This window comes from Mesitornis unicolor, unplaced genomic scaffold, assembly GCF_000695765.1.
Source record: "Mesitornis unicolor isolate BGI_N332 unplaced genomic scaffold, ASM69576v1 scaffold1668, whole genome shotgun sequence".
NCBI lineage: Eukaryota > Metazoa > Chordata > Aves > Mesitornithiformes > Mesitornithidae > Mesitornis > Mesitornis unicolor.
Genome location: NW_010201089.1, coordinates 166,925 through 190,541, shown reverse-complemented (window position 1 = coordinate 190,541; position 23,617 = coordinate 166,925). Strand labels below are relative to the sequence as shown.

Here is a 23,617-nt window from a genome sequence, read left to right as displayed (position 1 = left end):
CTGAGTGTGTTTATTTGTTTCCCACATAAGGCATCGCAGAGTTCCCTTAGAAAAAACATGCTGATAGGACACTTATTGCTGTTGTTCTGCCCCTTGATGCATACAGAGGGGAGGCTGATTTCCAAGCCAGGTCATCCTTTCAGAGGGATGGGATTTCCCATTTCCAGGAGGCAGCATGCTCGGGCCATTCAGCCAGCCCTGCAAACGCCAAGTGCCACTGGCTGACACACGTGACTCCATCTAACACATGCCCAGTAAACCTCCTGCTAGCAGAGGAGCAGTGCAAAAAATGTGCAAGTGGAAATGTGTGGAACTGCAGACCTTCAGCAACTTCAGTGTCAGGGAAAAAATTAAGCACGCTCAAGTAATAGGACTGCGGAGACGGCATGCAGCCCTCTGGGCTCCCATTTCTGCTTTGCTTCGAGGGTAGCCTAGAGCAAACCATTCCACTGCTCTGCTGCTGAGCTTACTTTTTGGCAGGAAATGGATATACATACACAGGTTCAGAAATATGGCACAGGGTGTAGCTGAGCAATAATCATAATGTCTGCTCCAGTGCAAAGTGAGATAAATACTTTGGTGGCTCTTTCTCAGATCTGCTGCTCCCAACCTGCTCCAGTTACCATGGGGTGGGGCAGTGAGGAAAGGTGTGCTTATGAGCTAAGAGCATCTTTGGGACCCAGCTCAAATCCAAAGAGCCCATCCTATGGGTCTCTTTTTATACATTTATACAGTCCTTCCTTCCGTGTGCATCCTCTCATTATTAGCTTTGATTTGACATCTATCTTGTACTTTCTAGGGGAGGAAAAATGCAGTTATTTACAGCACTGTGTGTTCAGGTCATACTGGAGGTAGACATCTCCCATGAGATTGCTACATTTGATCTATATCTCCTGCTCCCTGCATTACTCTTGCATCGTGTGTACATTTTTGCTTGCTCTTTTGGTAGACATCCATCTCATTAATCTCTCACCTGGCTTATCTGTGAGACTCGACCTCTTCCTTACATCACCTGCACAGCTACAAGAATCAGGCACATTATTGTTTCAAGCCTTTGTAATATAGCTTAAGCCTACAAAGTTATTAACCCATTATCTGTCCCTCGGGCAAGGATTGCCTCACTCTTGTCACTGCTGTGCACTGATGAGCAGAAGTAGCTCAGTTTGTGTTTGATGTGCCCATAATTTACTGTTGTCCTTGGTGACTGTGTCCAAGAGGACCTGTAAAGCCTTTGTTCTGGTCCGTATAGATGATGCTGAGTTAGATTCAGAATTTCCAAGAGACTGAGGCCCAGCTAGAGTAGTCTTAAATCTCTAAATGAGTAGTCAAGCACTGGAACAGGCTGCCCATGGAGGTGGTTGAGTGACCACCCCTGGAGGTGTTTAAAAGACATGTAGATGTCATGCTTAGGAACATGGTCTAGTGGCAGACTTAGGGCTGGTTCAGTGGTTGGACTTGATGATCTTAAAGGTCTTTTCAAACTCAAACCATTCTATGATTCTATGAAAATTCAGAAATCTCAATTGTATCTAAGATAGGACAGGAAACAGCAAATGACTGTAAAATGTCTTGTGCTCTTTTGCTTGGGCCAACAGTCCTGATTAGTCCTTACAAAGACAGTCCTCCCTACGTAGAAGGAGGGATTGCAGAAGTGGATCTGTAGAACAGTCAGTGGAACCTCATTATCTCCATGGTCCTCATGTTCAGCACATTTTCGTCTGCAGCCCAGGCACTCATCTCACCTATGGGCACAGAGGCTATGCTGCTGTGAGCACCTTCCACTCAATTATTTAAAATTCAGTTGCTATGGATCTACTCAAGGCGATCAGTTTAAAGAAAATGCAGATGGCCTCTGGTTTTGAGTTCCCGCTGTGCTTTGGTTAATTTGGTATGTAAAGGTATTAGGTTAATTAAATGCCATGTGTTGCACGGGGACCGACTGCATTTGTGGATTAATAAGCACCAGGGTGTGTTCTGTGCTGAAAGTCCTCAAGCTGGCAGACGGTTATTGCACTAAGAAAGGAAGGTAACGGAGAGAATTAACAGGGAAATGAAGAGGTTTCCTGTTAATCCTGCAGTCGTTTTTCCAGAATGAGTGGTTGCAGTGTCCTTCACGTCTCGAACCAAGTATCACCCCTTACTGGAGAGACTGCAAGAATTTAAGTGAAGAAAAGCAAAGTTGTTCAGTTTGTTTTGGACAAACTGCAGTGGCAGTTCTGTGAAGCAAGCGTGCTTGCTGGCCAGTGGAGGACCATGGCTGGTGCTTGGAAATTTTTCATCTAGAAGATCTTTACCAAGAACCATATTGTGACTCAGGTCAGAGGGTGTCCTGCACACAGCAGGCATGGTCATGCTGGGGGTCTAAACCAAACTGGGCACAGGTCTCTGGCATTCATGGTGGAATACATGTAGAAAGCAAATAACCACAGCAAGTTTTTGGAGATGATGAAGAGGAAGAAAGTCGTTTTCATGCAGCCATGCTCTGAGGTGGTGGAAGATCAGGAGAGAGACCAGGGCAGATGGACACTACTCCGCAATGTCAACCAGGCCCTGAAGCCCACGACCATTTTAGCGGTAAGATAGGGGGTCTCAAGCTCTGAACATGGCTGGGAGCTTTCAGGATACTGTGAAATCAGTCTTGCTGCTTGATGGAATCCTCATACTGCTTGTTTTAGCTTCTCTCACCTTCCTCCTGAATATTTGTTCCCTCCCAAGCACTGCAGACCCCCTGTGGTGCAACCTTCTTGCTCTTTGCATTTGGAAGCTCCTCTTAAAGATCATCTTAATGAATTGTGTTGATCTGTGTGTGTATCCTTCATGGTGTTTCGTCTTCTTCCACCGCTATTTGGTTGTCACTGCTCATAGCTCGTGAGGTCCTGAGGGTCTGCCCCAGAGCATTTGGAAGGACACTAGCACCCAGTGACTGCGTTGAAGAGGAAGAGTTGGACCATGTGGATACTGTAAAGTGACCAGTGCTACTTTTCACTTCTCTGCTGTGTTCGATGGAAAATAAACTGCATCAGTCTAGGCATGAGGCAGGTTATGCAACTTATAAGCCAGTCTGCCCAAGCTGGCAAACGCATGAATCACCCCGATTTGCCCTGAAATCCCCAATATATCTGCTGCTTTTTGGGCTGTTCCGAAGGTGATTGCAGCAGCAGCAGGAGTATAAATTACTTCCATGGGTTTTATATCAAATTCATTAAAGGGAAGGAAATAGGTCGGCACTCTTAGTAAGTGATGTTATTTTTTAACTCCAAAGACCTTTCTAAGCTTAGCAGCTTAGCCCATCCCATAAGACTTGCTTTTTTCACCAGTATGAAGCACTGCACTTTAATGTGTTTAAAAAGAGCATTTTGAGCGGATGAGCACTCCGTGTATTAGGCAGGCAAGGCACAGGAGTTGTCTTAGTAGTAGTGCACTATCAATTTACCTTGGGGAGAGCAGACCACATCTTTATCTCATCTGTGTGGTAACAGAACATATGAAGCAGGTTGTTTTTACAGCTAGTCTAAATTAAAAATAAAAAAAACCCCAGAATTACAATTCTTGTTTTCTTGATTGAGAGCAATTTTTACACAGCTGCTGAGGTGTCAGAAGAGCTTTCTGCTGAGCAGAGACTGAGCAGCCTGGCTCTTCTCTTGCTGATATGTTGATCAAGTTACCCACCCCGCGCATGAATTTGCTCAGCTATGCACCGAGAATAACTGTGCTGAACACTATGAAATACTTTGAGAGTCTTGGATCAAAGGAGTTGAGAAATAAATATTAATATAAGTGGATTTCTAATGTATCTGTGCATGATGTACTGCATTCATTAGTTGTTGGGTTTCTTCTTTCTAAACTGAGTCGTGAGATGTGAGAGTAAGGCAGTTAATGAGAAAAAGATCTGAATATTATGTTTTTGTGAGCTGGGTAAAAATACTTATAACAGTGCTGTAGCACAGCCTTCTGAAGAAAAGAAAACCCAAACTAAGGGCTGGATCCTCAGCTCTCTGCAAGCAGGATGACTTTGTTGATACCCTAGGTGAAACCTAGCAAGGAGCTGCCAAAGGTGGAGTCTGCCATAAAATGGCTGGGGACTCCTCATGTGTAGTATATCTCTATGTGTGGGTCACTGGATTTAGCGTTACAGCCCTGTGTCACTCACAGATTAGCATCTCTCAGTAGTCCTGGTGAGCGATAACTTGGATGGTGAACGTTTCTCCAGGTTTTATATTGCTGGATGTCTCCAGTTCCCACTGCCCAGGGTGAAGCTGAAGGTTGTTCTTCAGCCCATTGGGTCACACCAAATCTATAAATACTCTATGTCCACTGAAATGGTCGCTAATGGATGCTCAGGAAGGGGGTTATATCAGAGCATATGCAAAGTGATCCCTCCTGTTTTTCACTTTCCCTTCTCCCACCAGTTTCTCAGGATTTCAAAAGGTAGACACTGCATTTTTTCATTGTGCTTAGTAAGTACAAGTGGAATTGGCCCCCAGGAATGTGGCATTAGGTGGGGCTACAAGTTCACAATATTGTACTCAGATGCATGAAAAAGTACATTTGCTTGCTTGATGCAAACACGCCTAGCAATAATTTAACTACGTGGCTCCAAATTTTAGCACCTCTTCACATTTAGGTTAGGGGTGGGAAATAATTCTGCCTCGTTTCAAAGAGTGGGGGTTCCACTTGGGAGTTTAGTTTTGGGTTATTTTGGGGGATGCATTTGTATTGAGGAAAACAGCTTCTTTAAAAGCCTTTTTGCATTCGAGTAATTTAATATCCGCAGAGCTGATGAGCAGATAGACCCTGCCCAGCAAGACTGACAAGAGGTCCACAGGAGCACCAGTGACATGGAGTGAGTGGATAGGGGTCAACTGCTTGCTGTGTCTTCCAGAACAAAAACAAAGAGGTCTCAAATGAAGGAGGTGACACATTTGAAGCACACAAAAAGACACAGCTTTTCACACTCCTTGTAGCTAAACTCTTCATCTGAGATTATGGGTGATAAAACTTTACACAGCTTCAGGAAGCAACTGGACATGCTCGCAGTAGATAAAATCCACCGAGAAGTATTAAATGCAGAGAGCCCGCCTATAAATCACTGTAGCTAAGAGACCTCCTGAAGAAATATATACATCTACCTCTCTGGTATGTCCTTAACCCTTATTTAGTAATTTCCTTTTCACCAGTCTCCAAGATAGGGGAATGCATATTTGATAGTGGTTATCTGCAAGGGAAAAATGTGCCATAAGCCTCCAGACAAGGCTTTCCAGAGCTCAGAACTGTCTCCTAAGCATGACTTTCTAGGCTTTCACATTGCACAGAGGGAAGCCTCTACCTCGGTGGGTTTTTCTGCCTGTATCACTGCTCTGTTACCTGCTTGTTGGATGCAGTTTGTGACCAACAACCACACACGAGCTCATGAAACAGGGAGACAGTGCAATGTGTATATGCTGTGTGGAGCTGTGCTTTTACCTTGCAGGGGATTTCCTGAGCATCTGTAAAAAAGGGATGGTTTGTGGTTTGCAAAGAAAGTAATTTGACTTGTACTGATGATTTGGGTACAAAACATCGGCAATTTGTATCCGAAGGGATGCTTAACCTTCTGAAGCCCTGAGTGTAACTGTCGTCTCTTTGGTTCCAGGGGGATTATGTGTGGATGGACCTCAAAACTGGACGGGAATTCGATGTCCCCATTGGAGCGGTGGTTAAACTGTGTGACTCTGGACAGATCCAGGTTGTGGATGATGAAGGCAATGTACGTACAAAAGGTTGTGATGACCCTTCGTCAACTCTACTGGCCTGTCTAGGCCACAGGTCATAGGGTCATGATGACTGACTTTGTGATGAGCTTCTCATGTGTCCTTGGGAATCAACTGTGCCATAGTTTTCTATTTGTAAGGACAAAATAATGTTGTGTCCCTACTTTTGTGGTGGTACTGGGAGTGAAAAGTTGAGAAGCTCCTTGAGTACAATGATAACAGAGGCCTCCAAAGTACATTTAAATAGTGCTTTGAGCAAGCCCACCTCAACCTGCTGTTCCTCTGTTAGCCAGTCCTTTCTGACCTCCTACCAATACAGGATATGCCCAAATACTGGTTCTCCTTCAATTTCCCAACTCTACATCTGTGCAGTGGTGGCTATTTTAGAGGAACATCTGTATCACAAGCAGAGGTTGACCAGAGGAAGTTATTTGTCCTTTATAATTTTTTTTCCAGCCTGAGATAATTGTGAATACTTTCATTCCCTTCAAGGATCCCAGAAAGATACTTGGTTCAGCAGGGTCCTTGTATGCAATTTGTAGTGGTTTTTGAAGCCTTTTAGAAGTGATCAGTCTAAATGACACTGTGATGATAAAACTGTGGTTTTGTCACCCTCTATCCTTTTCTAAATCATATTTTCTCTGATCACTAGTATTTTGTGGCAGAGGGTTAACCTGTGATGTGAAAATGTAGTTGTGTGAAGGGAAGAACAAAGCTGCTATTTGTTAAAAACACACCTGATATGCTGGATGTCCATACTGCTCTGCATGATGCTTCTGCCTGGATGGCTTGTGTCTCATGTCTCTTGCTGCTTCAGGAAACCAAAAGTGGAGGAAACCTTCTGTCTGGGGTGGGCTCTTTCTGTCTCTCATCCTAGTGGTATCTAATTTCATTTAACTTTCTCTGCCCTCTCTCTCTTCCCAGGAGCACTGGATTTCCCCACAGAATGCCAGCCACATCAAACCCATGCACCCCACCTCCATCCATGGAGTGGAGGACATGATCCGCCTGGGGGACCTGAACGAGGCGGGAATCCTCAGGAACCTGCTGATCCGCTATCGGGAGCATCTCATCTATGTGAGTGTCCTCCTCACCTCCACCCCTTGCTCTGCACTGCACCCCTTGCACTCCTTAGCACTGGGGAACCTGCATGGTGGAAACCCTGATTGAACTGAGCATCTGCATGTCTACCTTCACCTGAACCCAAGTGGTGGAGGGCATATGCAATGTAGAGGACACACTGCAGAGTTTATGGATGGTGAAGACCCCATGGGTTAGGTAATAAGCACAGTCCATGCCACCTCGCTGTGTAGCCCCTGTAGAAGTTTTGGGGACATGCATTAACTTTCTGCACATACAATAACCAGTTCTACCCAGGCCATGTGCATGCTGTAGTAATCCATGCCCGGTGGACCCAGTGCAACCTTGCCAACTCAACCACACATTCAGAAATTCAAGGTTTTAGGGGGAGCCATCCAGAACTGCATCTCTTTTCTGCAGTAATATCGCAAAGGCCACCTACCCTGCAGGACAAGAGTCAACATTCAAGTCTCTGTGCTGTTTTTATCAGTGTGCTATATGCTGTGTAGTCTGGTGCACATTCTTGAGGCAGAAGTGAGGACAGTTTGTGTGTGTGTTTGCTACTAGCTAATGCTCAAACTGCTCAAACAGTCTATGCAAATATGGAAAATTTGGTATTAATCTCAAATCCTGCAGTTTTCAGGTGCTCACCTATGTGCCTGCTGTGTCTTTGAAGGCCTTTTCAAAGCCACTTGGGAATCTGATTTTTAAAAGGCTCTAGTGACTACTAGATTTTCAGGCCAGAGAGTATTGCCATGCAGTCTGGCTTCCCAGATAGCATAAGCTAGCAGATCATATCCAGGATTTTATCTATCAAGCCTGCTTGTTCTCTTTGATGTTCAGTGCCTTTTGAAAAGATGGTTTTGGATTAGAGCTGGGCAATGATGCAGAGCACACCATTCATACATAGGCTGTCTGTACCATTGACAGCCCTCTGCCCTCAACTCTGGAAGATACCCATCTCTTCTTTCAGAGATGGATTTCAGTCCTAGAGGAAGGGAATATGGCTGCTGCAAAGGCACCTCTAGTTCCCCAAAGCTTGGAGGAGAATAGAGATCTCCAAAGTAACATCTCACCGAGGCACCTTGTTTGTTGTGTATGATACCTAGGTAGGTAGGTACCCTGTATTGTCAGTTTAGAGAAAAAAACATAACCAGAAAATGATATGGATGTCAGAAGAACTGAATCTCTCCCCAAAGATCTCTTTAGGGAGCCTCAGTTGTTTATAGTGATAAACAATCAAAAGTTAGCAAGGCCAAACTGAAAGAGGGTAGATTTAGATTAGAAATTAGGAAGAAATTCTTTACAGTGAGGGTGGTGAGACACTGGCACAAGTTGCCCAGAGAATTTGTGGATGCCCCCTTCCTGGCAGTGTTCAAGGCCAGGCTGGATGGGACTTTGAGCAGCCTCGGCTGGTGGGAGGTGTCCCTGCCCATGGCAAGGGTTGGACTGGTTGAGCTTTGAGGTCCCTTCCAACCCAAACTATGCTGTGATTCTATGATAAATTCATACTTGAGGAGGTGTCTCCACATGCCCCAGTCATCACAGGTATCAATAGTGCCAATAAAGCCAAGACTGCCTTTCAGCAGTGCAAAAATAGGTGCCTATCAGATGAGGTGATTGCTTTACAGCCAACTGGAGCTTGACTATCATAGAAGAGTTTACGTTGGAAGGGCGGTTCACATCAGAGCTCTACAGTCCGTTCTCCTCCAGCTCAGAGCATGTTCATCTTTAAAGTTATATGTAGTACTCATGTGGATAACTAAATTCAAGCGACCTGAATGCCACCCAAGAAGTACAGGTAGCCAATAATTTGTACCTGATTGGGTCATTCAAGGAACATTTATCCATTGAGTACTGCCCTTTTTTCTCCTATATGTGGGAACCCTGCAGTGGTACCAACTGGATTTCTACAGCTCTTCCTTTCTGAAAAAGTTAGGATCATGTTGGATATTTTTTCAGTGATGTCCATGTGTCTCTCCCAAGGTCCCTATGTCATCAGGCAAGTGCCTGTTGCCTCACTAAGTGAGCAGGGGTCCTCAGATAAGATTTCATGTGTGCAATATCAGATTGCCTCCTTCAGTAAAGCTCTGCCTCTGAACCCCCTCACCAAGTTATTCAAAAGCATCCAGGGAGATTATGAACACAAACGAGCACTGGGCAGAGCGTTGTTTGGCAGCATAATGAGGGGTAATGCAAAGGGCAGCTTCTAACCTGGAGGTGAGCGTGGGTGGTGATTTGAGCTGAAGTGACTCAGTAACCAGGTAGTTTCTCTGCGAGTTCTTTGGGTCTGATAGAGACAAAGCCATGTGTCCTACTGAGCTACTGCATAAGGGATGGCTGCAACACACAAAGGGATTTGTATCTCAGCACTTTCAGGTTACTGTACCTTGATTGCTCCACACCACTAGTGCTTTGCACTGCCAGCCCATGATCCTGGGCACAACACAGCAATTAGTGCGATCTCAAAATCAGAATGACAGTCTCAAAATGACATGGAGCACATAGCTTGATAGAGGGGCACGTAAACCTCCTCTGTATACACATGTGTTGTTGGAGGTTCAGGAACCCACCTTTAGATCTTGTCTTTTAAGAGTCATGGCACTAGGAGGAGCAGATTTGTGCTGAATGTGGTAAATATTGATGGCAGTTTTGCAAAGCCAAGGTACCATATGGATGCCATATGGTCAGGGTATACTCAGTCCCCTGCGCTCCTTTTTGTTTGTTTGTTTGTTTGTTTGTTTTTCCCTGCGGTATAATTTGCTCTGTCATAAAGACAGTGAAGCTCAATGCGACTTTACCTTCACTATTTAAAAGAATTTCTGAGCCTCCTGAGTAAAGGGTGACATTTCCAATGGGACTTCACTCCCTCTTTGTTTTCTCATCTCCTTAGCTTTGTGGAGGGTGTAATTCTGCTCTAACAAAAAATAATTTTCCTTTTTTTCCTCCCTCACGTTTTACTCATAAGACAAACTGCGGTGGGAGGGTAAGTATGACTCTTGGAGCTGTCATTTGCAATCACTCTCATGCTTTCCACTGGATCACTTGTTTCTGTTCACCATTGCAGCGTTCTCATTTACTTTTCACCACCATTGCTGCTGCTTCACAAATGCACTGAGAGCATCATTCCCTTTTCTGCAGAGCTTGGCCCTCATGGTAAACTTGTGTCACCTTTCCAGAGCTGGAAGGTACTCCCTGTGAATGTGTTTAAAGCTGTGAGTGCTTCTCAGTAATGACCTCAACTTGAAGGAAGGAAACTTCTGCAGCAAAATGAGAAAAACTTCAAGGGCTTGTTGCTCATAGTTTGTCTTGCATGCACTAAGAGAAACTATGCTGAATAGCAAGTGTGTCTAGTGGGCAGGGTTGGACTCCTGAGTAAGGTTAAATCTCTTTATCTGGAGGTGAAAGCAGTGCCTGCTGCTGCTCTCTGAGGGCTGCCAAAATGCAGTAATGTTTGGTAGAGCTTTAACCCCATAGCAATCCAGATGAAGTCAGTCATGGTGTTCTGGGTAGTGAGGGAAGCAGGCTCAGAAAGGATTTGTTTGGGGCTAATTATAATGTAGGTCATGCAGGCAGTAATGAATTTGCACCGAGGTGTGGTTCCTGTGGTCAGCTATGGCAGAACCCCTGCCTATCGGCACAGCTTTATTTTCGCAAGACCAGAGGTCCTTGCCTTCACCAAGCAATAGAAACCAGAGAGAATATTTCCTTGGAGGTGCCCTTTGGCCCCTCGGCAGCAAAGTGGACAAAGCTTTGCACGCCATCAACTGTGAGAACTGGGCAAATGGTGACTATTTATCAACTAGGAATGGCCTACAAAAACAAGCAGTAGTACAAGAGTTCGTGCTGACAAGGTATTTTGTGGATCACAAGGGAAAGGTCAGTGAGAGCATCCTGCAACTAATGGTTAACTCCTTTAAACATCTCGCTGGCTGCATTCAGGACAGGGCAGACCAGTGTGGTTGAAACACAAGGATTTCAGAGAGCTTTGCAGTGAGTCCGTCTTTTTGAGAAGGGGCCCAAGGAACTTTACAAATGTCCCTAAAATTAACCTGGTAATAAATTGTGAAGAGCAAAACAGTCTTCCAAGTATCTCACCCAGGACTGAAAGGAGTCTTGGGGTGCACTGGAGGTCTTCGTGACATAGTCCCATTCAGAAATTGAGCTCAGTCCTTCTCTGAGCACTAAGCTTACCTGCTCTGTCCCTGTGGAAGGCTGCTCTGGGACCTCTCCCTTATTTAAATGCCACCTTCTTCTAACATCCAGTCTACGTGATTTCACAGCCAATTTCTACCCTTTGGATTTGTGACAGCTGTGTTCTTGAGCTTAAAGAGCTTTTTTTCCTTTACTGGCACCGAGCACACTATTACAGTGAAGGCTATCGTATCCTTTGTCAGTTACCACTGTGAATTCAAACCTCTCCTGGGACTGAACAGAAAGTTGCTCTCTGGTGTTGCCCATGAGGCTAGGAAGTGATGAGTCCCTCCAGGCTTTCAGCATCTCTACTATAGGACACAGTTGCCACCTACTGGCTGCCTTTCAGGAAGCCTGAGCTGGTGGGAAGTGTTGCTTAGATGGTGGCAAACAAATTATCATCTCACTGCACTCAAGCCCTTTCTGTCATGATTGAGGGATACTAGGCTCGATGGAAGAAACTCAGCCTGGGACTTGTGTCCCCAGATTTCCCTGTCCACATCTCTCACCAGCAGTGGTAGTTTGCGGCCTTCGGAAATGAGGAACAGCTCAGACTTGGTTTGTTCATCAGCAAGTTTGCAATATGCACAAAAGAAGCAGCCAGCAGAGCACAGAGAGATTTTCTTCTTGGTTCACAAGCATCCCTGCCTGTGCCACTTTGCTGCTTTGTGTCAAAGGCTTATTGTTGGTTTTAGGTGACACAGATAAAAACCCATAAGGATTATTTTTATGTTGAAATATTTGTTGGCTTATGGTTTTTTCCTGAAAATAATATATGCAACAGTGGAGGCATTTTCACAGCTGCCAAGTGAGAAAGATAAGATTAATCTTGTAACTTTAGTTGCCAAAAGTTAACCTAGAGAAGGTGACTTGGCTTCTTTGAAGTCGTGGAGTGAAACTAGACTTCATGTCATTCCCCTTCGTTAGCTCAAGATGGAGCCCAGTTGACTTGGTTGCTCTAGAGACTCACTTTTAGAGAGATTAGGTAGGGAAAGGACATTCTTACTCTCTGTCTTGAGCTTGAGATATGGCCAAACCTCCTAACCTCAGAGCTGCATCTGAGCAAGATGGCAAAGGTCACAAGTCCTTTGGTGAGAGACTTGAGAGGAATGGCTCCTGGAAGGGCAGAAATGAAAGAGCAAGACACTGCAAGGGGGTTTGCTGCCCAAGGCCCAAGATATTTTACTTATTCAGGTGCCACTGAGAGCATGGACTGGCTCAAAGGTAATTTCCAAAATTTCAGAAATAGCTGAAAAGGGCTATGTCAGGACGTTGTGGGCCATATCCATGTGCGCAGGACAAGGTTTAAACCGCAGCATGGAGAGGTTTGGTTTGGCAGAGGTGGTAGAGAAGAATGTATCATAGAGGAAGGCGTAGCAGCTCTGTTGTGGATTTACAAAAACAGGTTAGACAGTCATCTGTCAGGAATGGTGTAGATACAGCTGGTCCTGCTTTGACATACGGCAATATTCTTTGTGTTTCTTTCATCTCTAGTTTCTTGTCATTTGTGCAATGCAATAGGTATGTATGGATATGTGCTGGCTCTGGCAATATTTTTGCAAATATGAGCTTGACTTGAAACTGAATCATAACTGAGGAGCATCCAGAATATGAAATAAGGCTTGAATCCATGCTGTGCATGAGCTGGGCTGTGTATGAACTGATTTAGATGATTTGGGACTTTTGTTCCAATTTTGCTCCAGGCTCCATCCTGTAGTCATCTTTAACTTGAACATCATCCTTCATCCAGCTTTTGAAAATCCATGATTTTTCTGGCCTCCACACTCCGTCCAAGCTGCCAAGGCTCTCAGTTACATCTCACTGTCCCCATAACCCTTCATGTGCTTCTCCTCCAGACATACACTGGTTCAATCCTGGTGGCAGTAAACCCCTACCAGCTCCTACCCATCTACTCACCTGAGCAGATACGCCTGTACACCAACAAGAAGATTGGTGAGATGCCACCACACATCTTTGCAATTGCTGACAACTGCTACTTCAACATGCAGCGCAACAACAAAGACCAGTGTTGTATTATAAGGTGAGTCGATGAATTTACAAAAGGGACCATATCCTGAAAACAAATACTGAGCACCTGCAACACGATTGATAGGAAACAGCTTATCAAATAGAATCTGAAATTTGAATGACCTATTAGATCTTCCATCCACATATTTCCAGTGCAGAGGTGGTCTCTGTTTGCAGTCACTGTTCCTAGTAAAGATGCTTTATCAATCTTTTGGTACTTATCCAGCAACCCAGTGGATCTCATATTCATCTTTAACCTCCTTTTAAATTTAAATTGAGTACTCCTAGTGACATCAGAGAAGCACAGATCTATACATTCTGCACAAGGAAGGGCCAGGGCCAAGCTTGAGCACTGGACCTGTGGTTGTTCACACTGCTGAACTGGTGTCTCCCTGCATGGCTGTGCTCTGGACTGGTCACCAAGAAGTGCCTGGTCACAGTTATGGGCATAGTTCACTCTGGTATCTGTCCCACATGTCCCAGATTTTGTTCCCTCATCCCTTCAACACTATCATATCAAGTTTTGAACCCTCAGAGTCTTTGTGCTTTAAGGGCACCACCTCCTTCCAAGGTATGCCTACCCTAAGTTTCTTGGCATAAAAACATTACTCTGGAGCACCCCATGCACAATATTTCAGATACGTGGGACTGAAAAGGCCAAGCAGTAATGATTACCTTGCAGGGCTAAAAAACCATCATATGGGACCTAGAGGAGAGTCAAGGCCAGGCATGATGCTGTGTGCCAGTGGCCCAGCCAACCCTGAGATGTGAGGCAATTCAGCCATGGAGCCAGGGTTGGTTACTGAAGACCAGGAAGGTCCATTTCAATCCCTTATATTGCCTACCCCATATATCAGACAGGCCATAGGCTCACAGCAAGGAATTTCTGCTCAGCCCTTCCTCTCATACCATCACAAGATAACAGAAGTTATCTTTCAGTGGAGAGAAAGTTTTGGGGAGTAACTCTTCTTTTGTGCCCCATAATCTTCTTTCCTACCTGCCCCTTGGTAGAATATGCCTAGTGGGTCTGTGCAAGTGCCTGCGGTATTTCACAGTCTGCCGTCTAGTGCATTTTGATAGCTCAGGACTAGTGATGAAGATGTCCCTTCAGGTGTGGGACCACCCAACCCCTGGACCACAGGCTCATGGTCTGGTGATCATATCTGGAAAAGCACTGTCTGAAAGAGCTTCCTGACCTTCTTGAGTGCCAGTTGAATGATGGTATTTGCTGGGGAGACTCAAACCCAAGCAACAGCTTGGACCAAACGGACTGTAAAACAAATCTGGATCTCAGCTAGAAGCTGTCCATTACTGTGTCCCATCATTTCTCCTACAACCAGTCTTTGGGATGTTGGAAACCTATCCTTAGTGGCCTCATCCTTCCTGTGCTAACAGAAGAGACACAGAGACAGCAATCCCTTTGAAGACAGAGAGAGGGACCTTGGGTTCACACTGCAGGTATGCAGCACGGCTTTCACTGACCTCAATTCCTGTTGTCTTTGCAGTGGTGAATCTGGAGCAGGGAAGACAGAAAGCACAAAACTGATCCTGCAGTTCCTGGCAGCCATCAGTGGTCAGCACTCCTGGATCGAGCAGCAGGTCCTGGAGGCAAATCCCATCTTGGAAGGTGAGGCCTCAGATGACAGAGGCTTTTTTTTTTTCTGGGGAAAAAAAGTTAGATTCAAGAACCACAAAATATGGGCAAATATAAGTCACTCTGTTGTATTTTGAGTTTCAAAAAGTGACAAAATTTAAAAAAAAAATCAAAAGCAATGATGTAAACTTTTGCTGAACAGCATATTTGGTTTCTTTCCATATGAATTTGTTTTTCACAAGTCATATATTTTCTTATTTGGTCTCTCGAATTTTCCATAAATATTTTTGAGAACTATTGTTGAAAGTGACATATTTCCGCTGACCTGAATTTTTTCTTTCAATTGTTTTATTCAATTAACATTTAAAAAATTTGTTGAATCTACTTAAATCAGTGCTTTTTCCCAAAATATTGCAAAACAGAAACTTGAATTTTACCTGATTCTCTGTGTAGTCTGGGATTTCAAAAATGCTTATCAACAAATACACAAAGCTCTTTTGAAAAACCTCACCACCTCTTCCAGTGCTGGAATTACAACTGTATGCAGAGCACAAACATCCTGTAAATGCTGCATTCAACTAACTATTTTTTTTGTTTCATTTGACCATAGTTGCAAAAATCCTATTTTCTGCTGTTTCAGCAGAACATGAGATTGAGCTGACCAGAGCTTCACAGACTAAACACCTTGTGCTGGCCATACATTATAGCAAAACCCACCTTTTTCTTCCGAGATCAGTGAATGGCAGTAGAATGAAGAAAACGAAATAAAAACAGTTCAAAAAATAACCAGATAATGAGAATCAGCTCGTGGCCTTAATAGGTTCTTTGGCAAGCTGTTACTGTGATCAGCCTACTGTGATCAACCGTTTTAATTAGATGTCTGTAAATTAAATTTGTGATCTGACCTTCTGGCCCCAGTGTGATGCCAGATGGACCTTTTACACTTACACAGAAAAATAGCATTTTTTCTTAAAGAAAAACATTACTTTTACCTCCCCTGCTGCTTACAGAGGGCAATATTTTACTTGGTAAACAGGCCCCTGGGAATCAACAGAAATGTGGGTATTCTTACTGCTTTCCATGCATAATGCTAGCAAAGCAGACAAGAAAGTCGCTGTATCAGTTTTACTGCTGTGTGCTCTGTTGGACCTTCCTTATGTCATGGCATGAAGATGCAACGAGGCTCTCAGGGCACCGCAGAGCTGCCTGACCACTGGTGTCGTAAAGCATCGCGGTGCATGGCATGCACACAGGGTGGTTTTGAACATGCACTTAATCACTGCTAGAATGGAGAGGAAGAGAGGCTTTGTATTTCAAATGTGTCTCCATCACCTGCTGGCAGTCCTGGAGCATAAATGCCAGCAGTCCACACCCACTCAGAGGATGGACATGAGCACCCTTCACTGCACAATCTGTTTGCAGGGAGAAGTCTCCCACTGGAGGTTGGCTTAGTCCTCCGTACTGCCCTAAAGGACAAGCTATTTCCCTTCCCTCTCAGTCACCAAATCACTCACCACCAGCTCTGTCATTTCCTGCACACCATCACCTCACACACTGCAGCATCCTCCTACCAGCCTTACTCAAACCTCTTGTATTTCACTGGCTGCTGAAAAAAATCCTGCTGTCCTAGCCCTTCTTCCTGGATAAGGTCACCCTGTTCCCAGGCCTCCTTCTTTGTGCTGCACTCCATATTTCCAAGGACAGTCATCTGCAGTATATCCTGTTTCCCCACACTGAGATGAAATTGAGCCAGCCAAACTTAAGGGAAAGGTTTTGGGGATGTTTTGTACCCTCTCAACTTCACTCTTTAGATTATTTTTCTGCCTATGAGACCAGATCCATGATCCTCTCTGCATCAAGTCCTCACTAACCCACTGCAATTCTTCCCCACAGCTTTTGGGAACGCAAAGACCATCCGTAATGACAACTCCAGCCGATTTGGGAAGTACATCGACATCCACTTCAACAAAAGGGGAGCCATTGAGGGGGCGAAGATTGAGCAGTACCTGCTGGAGAAGTCCCGGGTCTGCAGGCAGGTGAGGTGATTTATCTGCAAGGCATGGGAGCTGGCACTTGGTCAGTCAACCTTTGCGGTGCCATCCTCCTCACAGAGCTGATGTTTGCTCTTCTACTGCAGGCCCAGGACGAGAGGAATTACCACGTGTTTTACTGCATGCTGAGAGGAATGACGATGGAGCAGAAGAAGAAGCTGGGTCTTGGGAAAGCCACGGACTACAACTACCTTGCGATGGTGAGAGCACAGTGAAGCAGAGGTTTGGTGGGGTGGTGAAAGCTTCTTAGCAAGGGAGAGAGAAGAGGGAGGTGGCTCCCTCCACAGCCCAAGAGCTGCTTTGCTGGTTATGACCTTCCTGAAGTTTGTGGGACTTCTTTGTCCCACCACCACCAGCCTCATAGTCTTAGTGCAAACTCTTAACCCCTGTGTATAGACTAGGTTATTTCCACTCTTCCTTGTGGAGCAGGATCTATGCTTGAATGGTTTTGGTGTTTGGTGCCCAGACCACTCATCTGGAAATAACCAGGGTGTTAGATACGACCTGATACTCTTGCAGCAGCAATGGATGGGGAGGTATGCATGACCGGATGACACATTCTCAGCAGCACATGGTGCTGAGCTGTCTCTGCTTCACCTGTTTGACAGAGCCAGCCATCTCCAGCCCCAATCCCTTTATACCAGTGTTGCAACCCAGAGGAGCTGTTAGAAGCAGATGTAATTAAGGCTGGCCCTTCATCAGCAAGGCTGGGACCCAGCTGTCTAGCTGGATTGGTAGGAGCCTCCAGCATGCTTCCTTTTCACTCTGTATCCCCACCTCAGGGAGCTTTTTCTCATCTGCTGACTGCAGCCAGACACAGGGTAGCTGAGGACAGAAGGGTAAGTGCAGGTCACAAAGCTAAGCACTAAATCATAGCACACACCAAAGGGCAGAACCATAGCCACAGGTTCAACATCATCTTTTGCTTATTCATCCCTTAAATGAAATGATGATTTAGGGGGAAGCCCTGGATAGCTCAGGGTTACACCCAGATGCTCTATTCTTTGCCCCCCCCAGGGTAACTGCACCACCTGTGATGGCCGAGATGACAGCAAGGAGTACGCCAACATCCGCTCTGCAATGAAGGTCCTTATGTTCACCGACACGGAGAACTGGGAGATCTCCAAGCTGCTGGCTGCCATCCTGCACATGGGGAACCTGCAATATGAAGGTAAGAGGACAAAATACTGGGACGTGGTCCAGCACACTTCTACTCCTTGTTCTGCATGGTGAGAGGAAGCCAAGCTTAGGGACAAAGGGCTGTATCCAGACCACCTGCCATGGTGCCGTGCCAGGGACTCAGGTGCTTATTGCAGCATGTAAGGACAAAAAAAGAGGAATAAATCCACTTACTCACTCTGCAGGGCTGCCAGACTCCAGTATGCTCAATGTCATCCACTTTTTCTGAACTTAGGGAGGTCAAACATGGCCACAGGCCATTCAATAGATACGTTTTGCAAGAGAGGCTAATGGAGCATTTAAGTGCCTTTGTAAAGGTACCAAACCACCTTGCTGTCAGAAATGACATGGTGATTTAAAAAGCCTCTTTGGAACACAGAAGCCTAAAGCACTTACATGCTAGAAACGTATTTACCCCATCAGTCATTTGAGGTGACTGTCAGAACAGAGTGCAGGTCCTTTGCAGCCAGCAGCAGGACTCCAGCAACCCCATGAATTTTCCTCTCCCTTATGGCCAGATGTTGCCTGGCCATCATGTGGAGCCAGTGGAAAAAGACCCTTTCCCTCACCCCATCCAAATTCTGCAGAGCTGTGTCCCTTGCTGACTGCTTTCCCTCTGCCTTTCTTCCCCCAGCTCGGACCTATGACAACCTGGATGCCTGTGAGGTGGTTCAGTCGGCGTCACTAATCACTGCAGCATCACTGCTGGAGGTCAGTGAATCCGTGGTGCCACTGTCCCCTTTCTGACTTGCTCCCATACCCCTAGTTTTGTGACAAAGCCTCATCTGAACCAGGCTCTCATTACACCACCAGCTCTGGGAGGCTGCAGAGGCCTGGGTAAGCCATACTTTGCGCTGCTCTGACAGCATGAACGTGGGTGTCTCCATCTGAGCTGGGTATCTGAGCTCCCATTCATGCCAGTGGAGGTGCCACTTTGGTGGCACGTCACCCTCAAAAGGACAACCAAAATAGTTCAGTCTCTAAAATAGAGTGTTTCCCTTATGGATGTAAAGAGAGTTCAGTGCAGTAGCTGAGACAGGGATGTCACTTGTACTGTGTGTATCTGAAGTGAGGTGAGATGACCCTCACACAAACCATTCATGCAGTGGCTGGAACATTCTTCAGTGGTCTCCCCAGCAGGCAACAGGGCTCTCTCAAGGACAACACCTCATCTTCATAGGCACCGCTGGTCACAGAGTGTGATCCACAGCCATCTGCAGACTGTTATCATGCACTTTAAGGAGTGGAGATTTCCCTGGCTTAGTCTCAGAAGTATGAAAAGGGGTTGAGGAGATGCAAAGCTACCTTCATGCTGATAGGATACAGCTTCGCAGGCTTCACTTTTTCATCTTCTCTCCCCATGCTTCATTACCATCTCACACTAAGTCACAAGAGCACTTTCCATAGTAAAACAATATAGAAGTGTTAATTACTCTCTCTGAAAATTCCTGTGACATCATTTGATATATTTACCCTGCACAGCTAAGAATAGTCACTTACCTCCAGCCATAGGGAGCTACACTGTTCCTCTCTGGCCAAGCACATTCAGGCCAGTAGCTCAGGCCTTTGTAAGGACAAAGGTCAGTGTTATAAAGTCAGCAGCTGTGTTTGGTGGTGTCTGTGCCAGGTTGACCCTCAGGATGTGATGAACTGCCTCACCAGCCGGACTATAATCACCAGGGGTGAGACCGTATCCACCCCTCTCAACATGGAACAAGCACTGGATGTGAGGGACGCTTTTGTAAAGGTAAGCTTTAGGGCATTGCTTTTTGCTCCTGTTGCTAAACTGAAGAAATTTGCCACTTTTGAAACCAGAGTATCCACTCCACAGGAAAAGTGTCTCACTTGGTGCCCATGGGAGCTCACATCAGCAGATGGCCTTGAAACTATGTTCTTATTAGGATGTACAAAGAATTGAGATTAAAGGAGTCTAGATAGCCTGATCCTGAGGGGATTTACAATCTGGACTTGAGACTCTCTACTCAAAGGTGGCCTATGGAAGGAACCAGCATTCTGAAATTACTTCACCTCAAATTCAGGAAAACATCCCAGCTTGACCCCCAGGATTAGATCCCCAGCTGCTATAAATCAGAGCAGCTCTATCAGCACCTGTAACACTCACACCTGAATTCCAGGATTTGGGTGTGTCCACAGCAGCAAATGAAGGGGAGAGAGAGGGGGAGAGGGAAGTTAAGCAGCCATCAGAGCACTTAGAGCACCACCAAAGGCTTTGGGGGTGATGATGATTGCTGGGGTGGGTGTACATCACTGCTGTACTGTTTGCAGCCCCATGTAAGGTTGCAAAGCAAGCACCAGTAGCATACTTTGGCCAACTTGGGGACCCCCACTCTGTCTATGGGGAACTGGTACATGAAGCTAGCTGACTTGATATCTAACTAGTCTGCAAATCCAGACAGCGAGTTCTTTAATGGTGATGGGCCTTTGAATAAGGCTCCCCTCCTGCTAGCACTGCTGTATGTTATACAAAAGAAATTAATGATACTGTAAAACATGGAGTTCTGGAACTACTGAAGCAGCAATACCTGTTTCATTAAATCGGCAAATTGTTCAGCCAGTGCTGCAACATTTAAGTAGGCACCTTGTCCAGGTGAGATGTCCTTGGCTTATCTAGCAGTGTAACATGGCTCTGCTGATCTGTAGAGAGAGTTTAGAAACCACGGAAAGGACTGTCTGGCTTTACAGCAAGCCTTTAGATCCAAAATTTAGGACTATCCGAGTTTGCTTTTCATTGTCTTTTATCTAGGCTTTCAGGTCCATTTTCCTTGATCTACATAACAGCTCTTGAAGCTTTAAACCATGCCAAAAGTCTGGCATAAATGTTGGTAAGCATGTCCTTAGGGACTGTTCAGTTGCTGGCTATGCTTTAGGGAAGCCTTTGCCAACACGAGTGAAGTGGTGCTGCAGACTAACAGGGCAAACTGCTAACCCTGTCTCAGTGACCCCCATCTTTGGGATATTGCAGGGAATATATGGACGGCTTTTTGTGTGGATCGTGGAGAAGATCAATGCTGCAATTTACAGACCTCCTTCCCAGGAACTCAAAAGTATCAGGAGATCCATTGGGCTCCTTGACATCTTTGGCTTTGAGAACTTCACTGTGAACAGGTATGGAACTGGCAAAAGGAGAACCAGGTCTTAACCCTCCTTCACCACCCCAAGCTCAAGGTCTTGCAGTCCTTTCACCTCTCCTGAGATGAACAGGACTGAACTGGGCAAAGCTTTTTTTCTGTATGAGAGATTAACAGATCTAATGACTTTTATGTTTCAGCAGACAGCATTATCCCTTTAGTTGTTCAAGTACTGGCCACATAGTAGCCATAGGAGATTACCTCCAGCTGATTGGTTTAGGTTATACACATAAAATGGCTATAACATTGTTCTGGGGGAGAAAAACTGATTCTCTGAACCGATATGGAAATTCTCAGCCAGCAGCAACCTTACCGAGTGGTTGACGAGGCAGAGAAAGATAGAGCATGGTGGATCTAAAGTGGCTTTTCCTTGTCCTTCACTCCACAGTTTTGAGCAGCTTTGCATTAACTTTGCAAATGAGAACTTGCAGCAGTTCTTTGTGCGCCACGTCTTCAAGCTAGAGCAGGAGGAGTACAACTTGGAGAACATCAACTGGCAGCACATCGAGTTCACTGATAACCAGGATGCCTTGGACATGATTGCCATCAAACCCATGAACATCATCTCCCTCATTGACGAGGAGAGCAAGTTCCCCAAGGTGTGTTTTGGGCTCAGCCCTGCTGCCAGTGACTGTCTCATTTTTACCCCCTTTGCACTTTTCATGCTGGCATATTTCATGCTGGTCAGCCCCAGACACACATTCACCAGTGGGTCATCTGTTCATAGCTTTTATTGCTCTGTCATGTTTTCTTCCATGAGTACCACAGTCATCCAGTATACCATTTCTGGTGGAAGAATATGCCTCCAAGAGGCTCAAGAATAGTCTCTGACAAAGTTTAATATAAAATAATAGAAATATACTTTCCTTGGAATGCTAACTTGAATATAGCGTAAAATGCCAGCAATATTTAATCCATTTCTTTAACTTCTACATTTGAGAAATCTCCTCCAACACATCTCTTGTCTAAGCAAATACACATTATCACCTGAGACAAAAGAAGAAATGCACTATTGATTGGAAGATTCTTTTAATGGGACAAACCCTGGTTAAATGTCAGATCTTTTCCTGCATGCACAGGGTACAGATGCCACCATGTTACACAAGCTGAACTCCCAGCACAAGCTTAACACCAACTATATTCCTCCGAAGAATAACTACGAAACCCAGTTTGGCATTAACCACTTTGCTGGAATTGTTTACTACGAAACAAAAGGTACGGGGCAGCTCCTGGGACACTGAGGGGATGCTCTGGGGGAAGGTGAGCTGCTGCTGTGTTGGAGCAGAGCGGGATGGTAGCCCATAGTAGTGTCAGTGTACTCCTCTGGCTGCAATGACTTGGCCCTTCAGCGTTGCCCATGAGCTGCAGAGTTTGCTACTGTTTTGTTTTTGTGTGCCCACGGCAGAATTGCAGTGGTTTGCACCATGTGCATCTTTGATCCAGTCTCAAGATGCACCTCTTCTTCCTTGTCTTTACCCCCCTTTCTTTGCCCACTCATTACCCCCATTACCTCCCCAAGAACAGCCAGTAGTCCAGCAACCCAGAGGCTTTTTGCAGAGCACAACCTGCCCATGTTGCACTGTGTCATCTTTCTATGTGTTGTCCCATTACTCCTCTAGGTTTCTTGGAGAAAAACAGGGACACTCTGCATGGAGACATCATTCAGCTGGTGCATTCCTCAAAAAACAAATTCATCAAGCAGATCTTCCAAGCAGATGTGGCAATGGTAATGCAGGCGAGAGAAGATCTTTATTCATGGGGGGTGTTCCTGGAAGGGGCAGAAGATTTGCAGAGTCATATTGCTCTGATGCTGTTTTGGGTGTTTCAAACCTGTTAGTGGGAGCCAACCATCAAAAAGTGTTCACGCGGTATCAGGGGTGCGTCCATGCTTACACTCCCAGTTCACTGCATTCAGTTCATCGAATATTATTTTGTGCTGTGATTGCTCCTCTCCTAATTGTGTAAGGAAGGGAACAGTAAGGTTTGTGACTGGAGAAATCTGAGAGAGAAAGAGATAGCCCCTCCAGCTGAGTAGTCCAGATCTGTGTATACCATAGTGAGAAGTGAAAACCAAATACTTGTAGACCAGAGCAGGATGAAGGGACAATCTGGCTGTCCTTTAAGCACCACAGCAGGACTGGGAGGGACCAGCCAGCAGTCATGTTTTACTGTTATGACAGCAGAAAGAGGGGGCACCAGGCATGAAAGCTGAACTTCAATGCTCCTCTTTCCTAATCTCAGTCCTCCAGAAGTATATGTGCTTGCTCCATGCTCGGTGTGGCATAATACCATGTGCACTGAAGCTTTGGCAAAAGACACAGTTTTTGCTTTAACGCTTTCCACTCTCTTTGAGCATTTATTACTAGGATACCATCTTAAATGCTGAGATTAATGACCATTCATTCATTAATTCACCATTAATAGCACAAATATATTATGTTTACTTGAGTTAAATCGAACATCCAGATCTCCTCCCTAAGACATCATCAGCCCTGCTCCCAAAATTAAAGGAGAAACTGTTTTAAAATACCAACCTCGCAGAACCTGAAAATCTACACAGATAGGTTGCTATGGCCATATCCTCTAGTCTTT

The 23,617-nt window shown here is 45.3% G+C and overlaps 1 protein-coding gene across 1 annotated transcript in view; it reads left to right on the top strand.

The window, feature by feature from the left end:
- The first annotated feature begins 2,508 nt into the window (after positions 1–2,508).
- Positions 2,509–23,617, top strand: part of MYO7A (myosin VIIA) — a 64,777-nt gene continuing 43,668 nt past the window's right edge. Inside the window, 14 exon segments of the mRNA XM_010189955.1 lie at positions 2,509–2,574; positions 5,633–5,746; positions 6,675–6,827; positions 12,881–13,065; positions 14,558–14,679; positions 16,540–16,682; positions 16,784–16,897; positions 17,715–17,868; positions 18,511–18,587; positions 19,504–19,623; positions 20,860–21,002; positions 21,414–21,624; positions 22,105–22,240; positions 22,645–22,751. Coding sequence (XP_010188257.1) covers positions 5,648–5,746; positions 6,675–6,827; positions 12,881–13,065; positions 14,558–14,679; positions 16,540–16,682; positions 16,784–16,897; positions 17,715–17,868; positions 18,511–18,587; positions 19,504–19,623; positions 20,860–21,002; positions 21,414–21,624; positions 22,105–22,240; positions 22,645–22,751 — 1,764 coding nt within the window. The 5' untranslated portion in view covers positions 2,509–2,574; positions 5,633–5,647.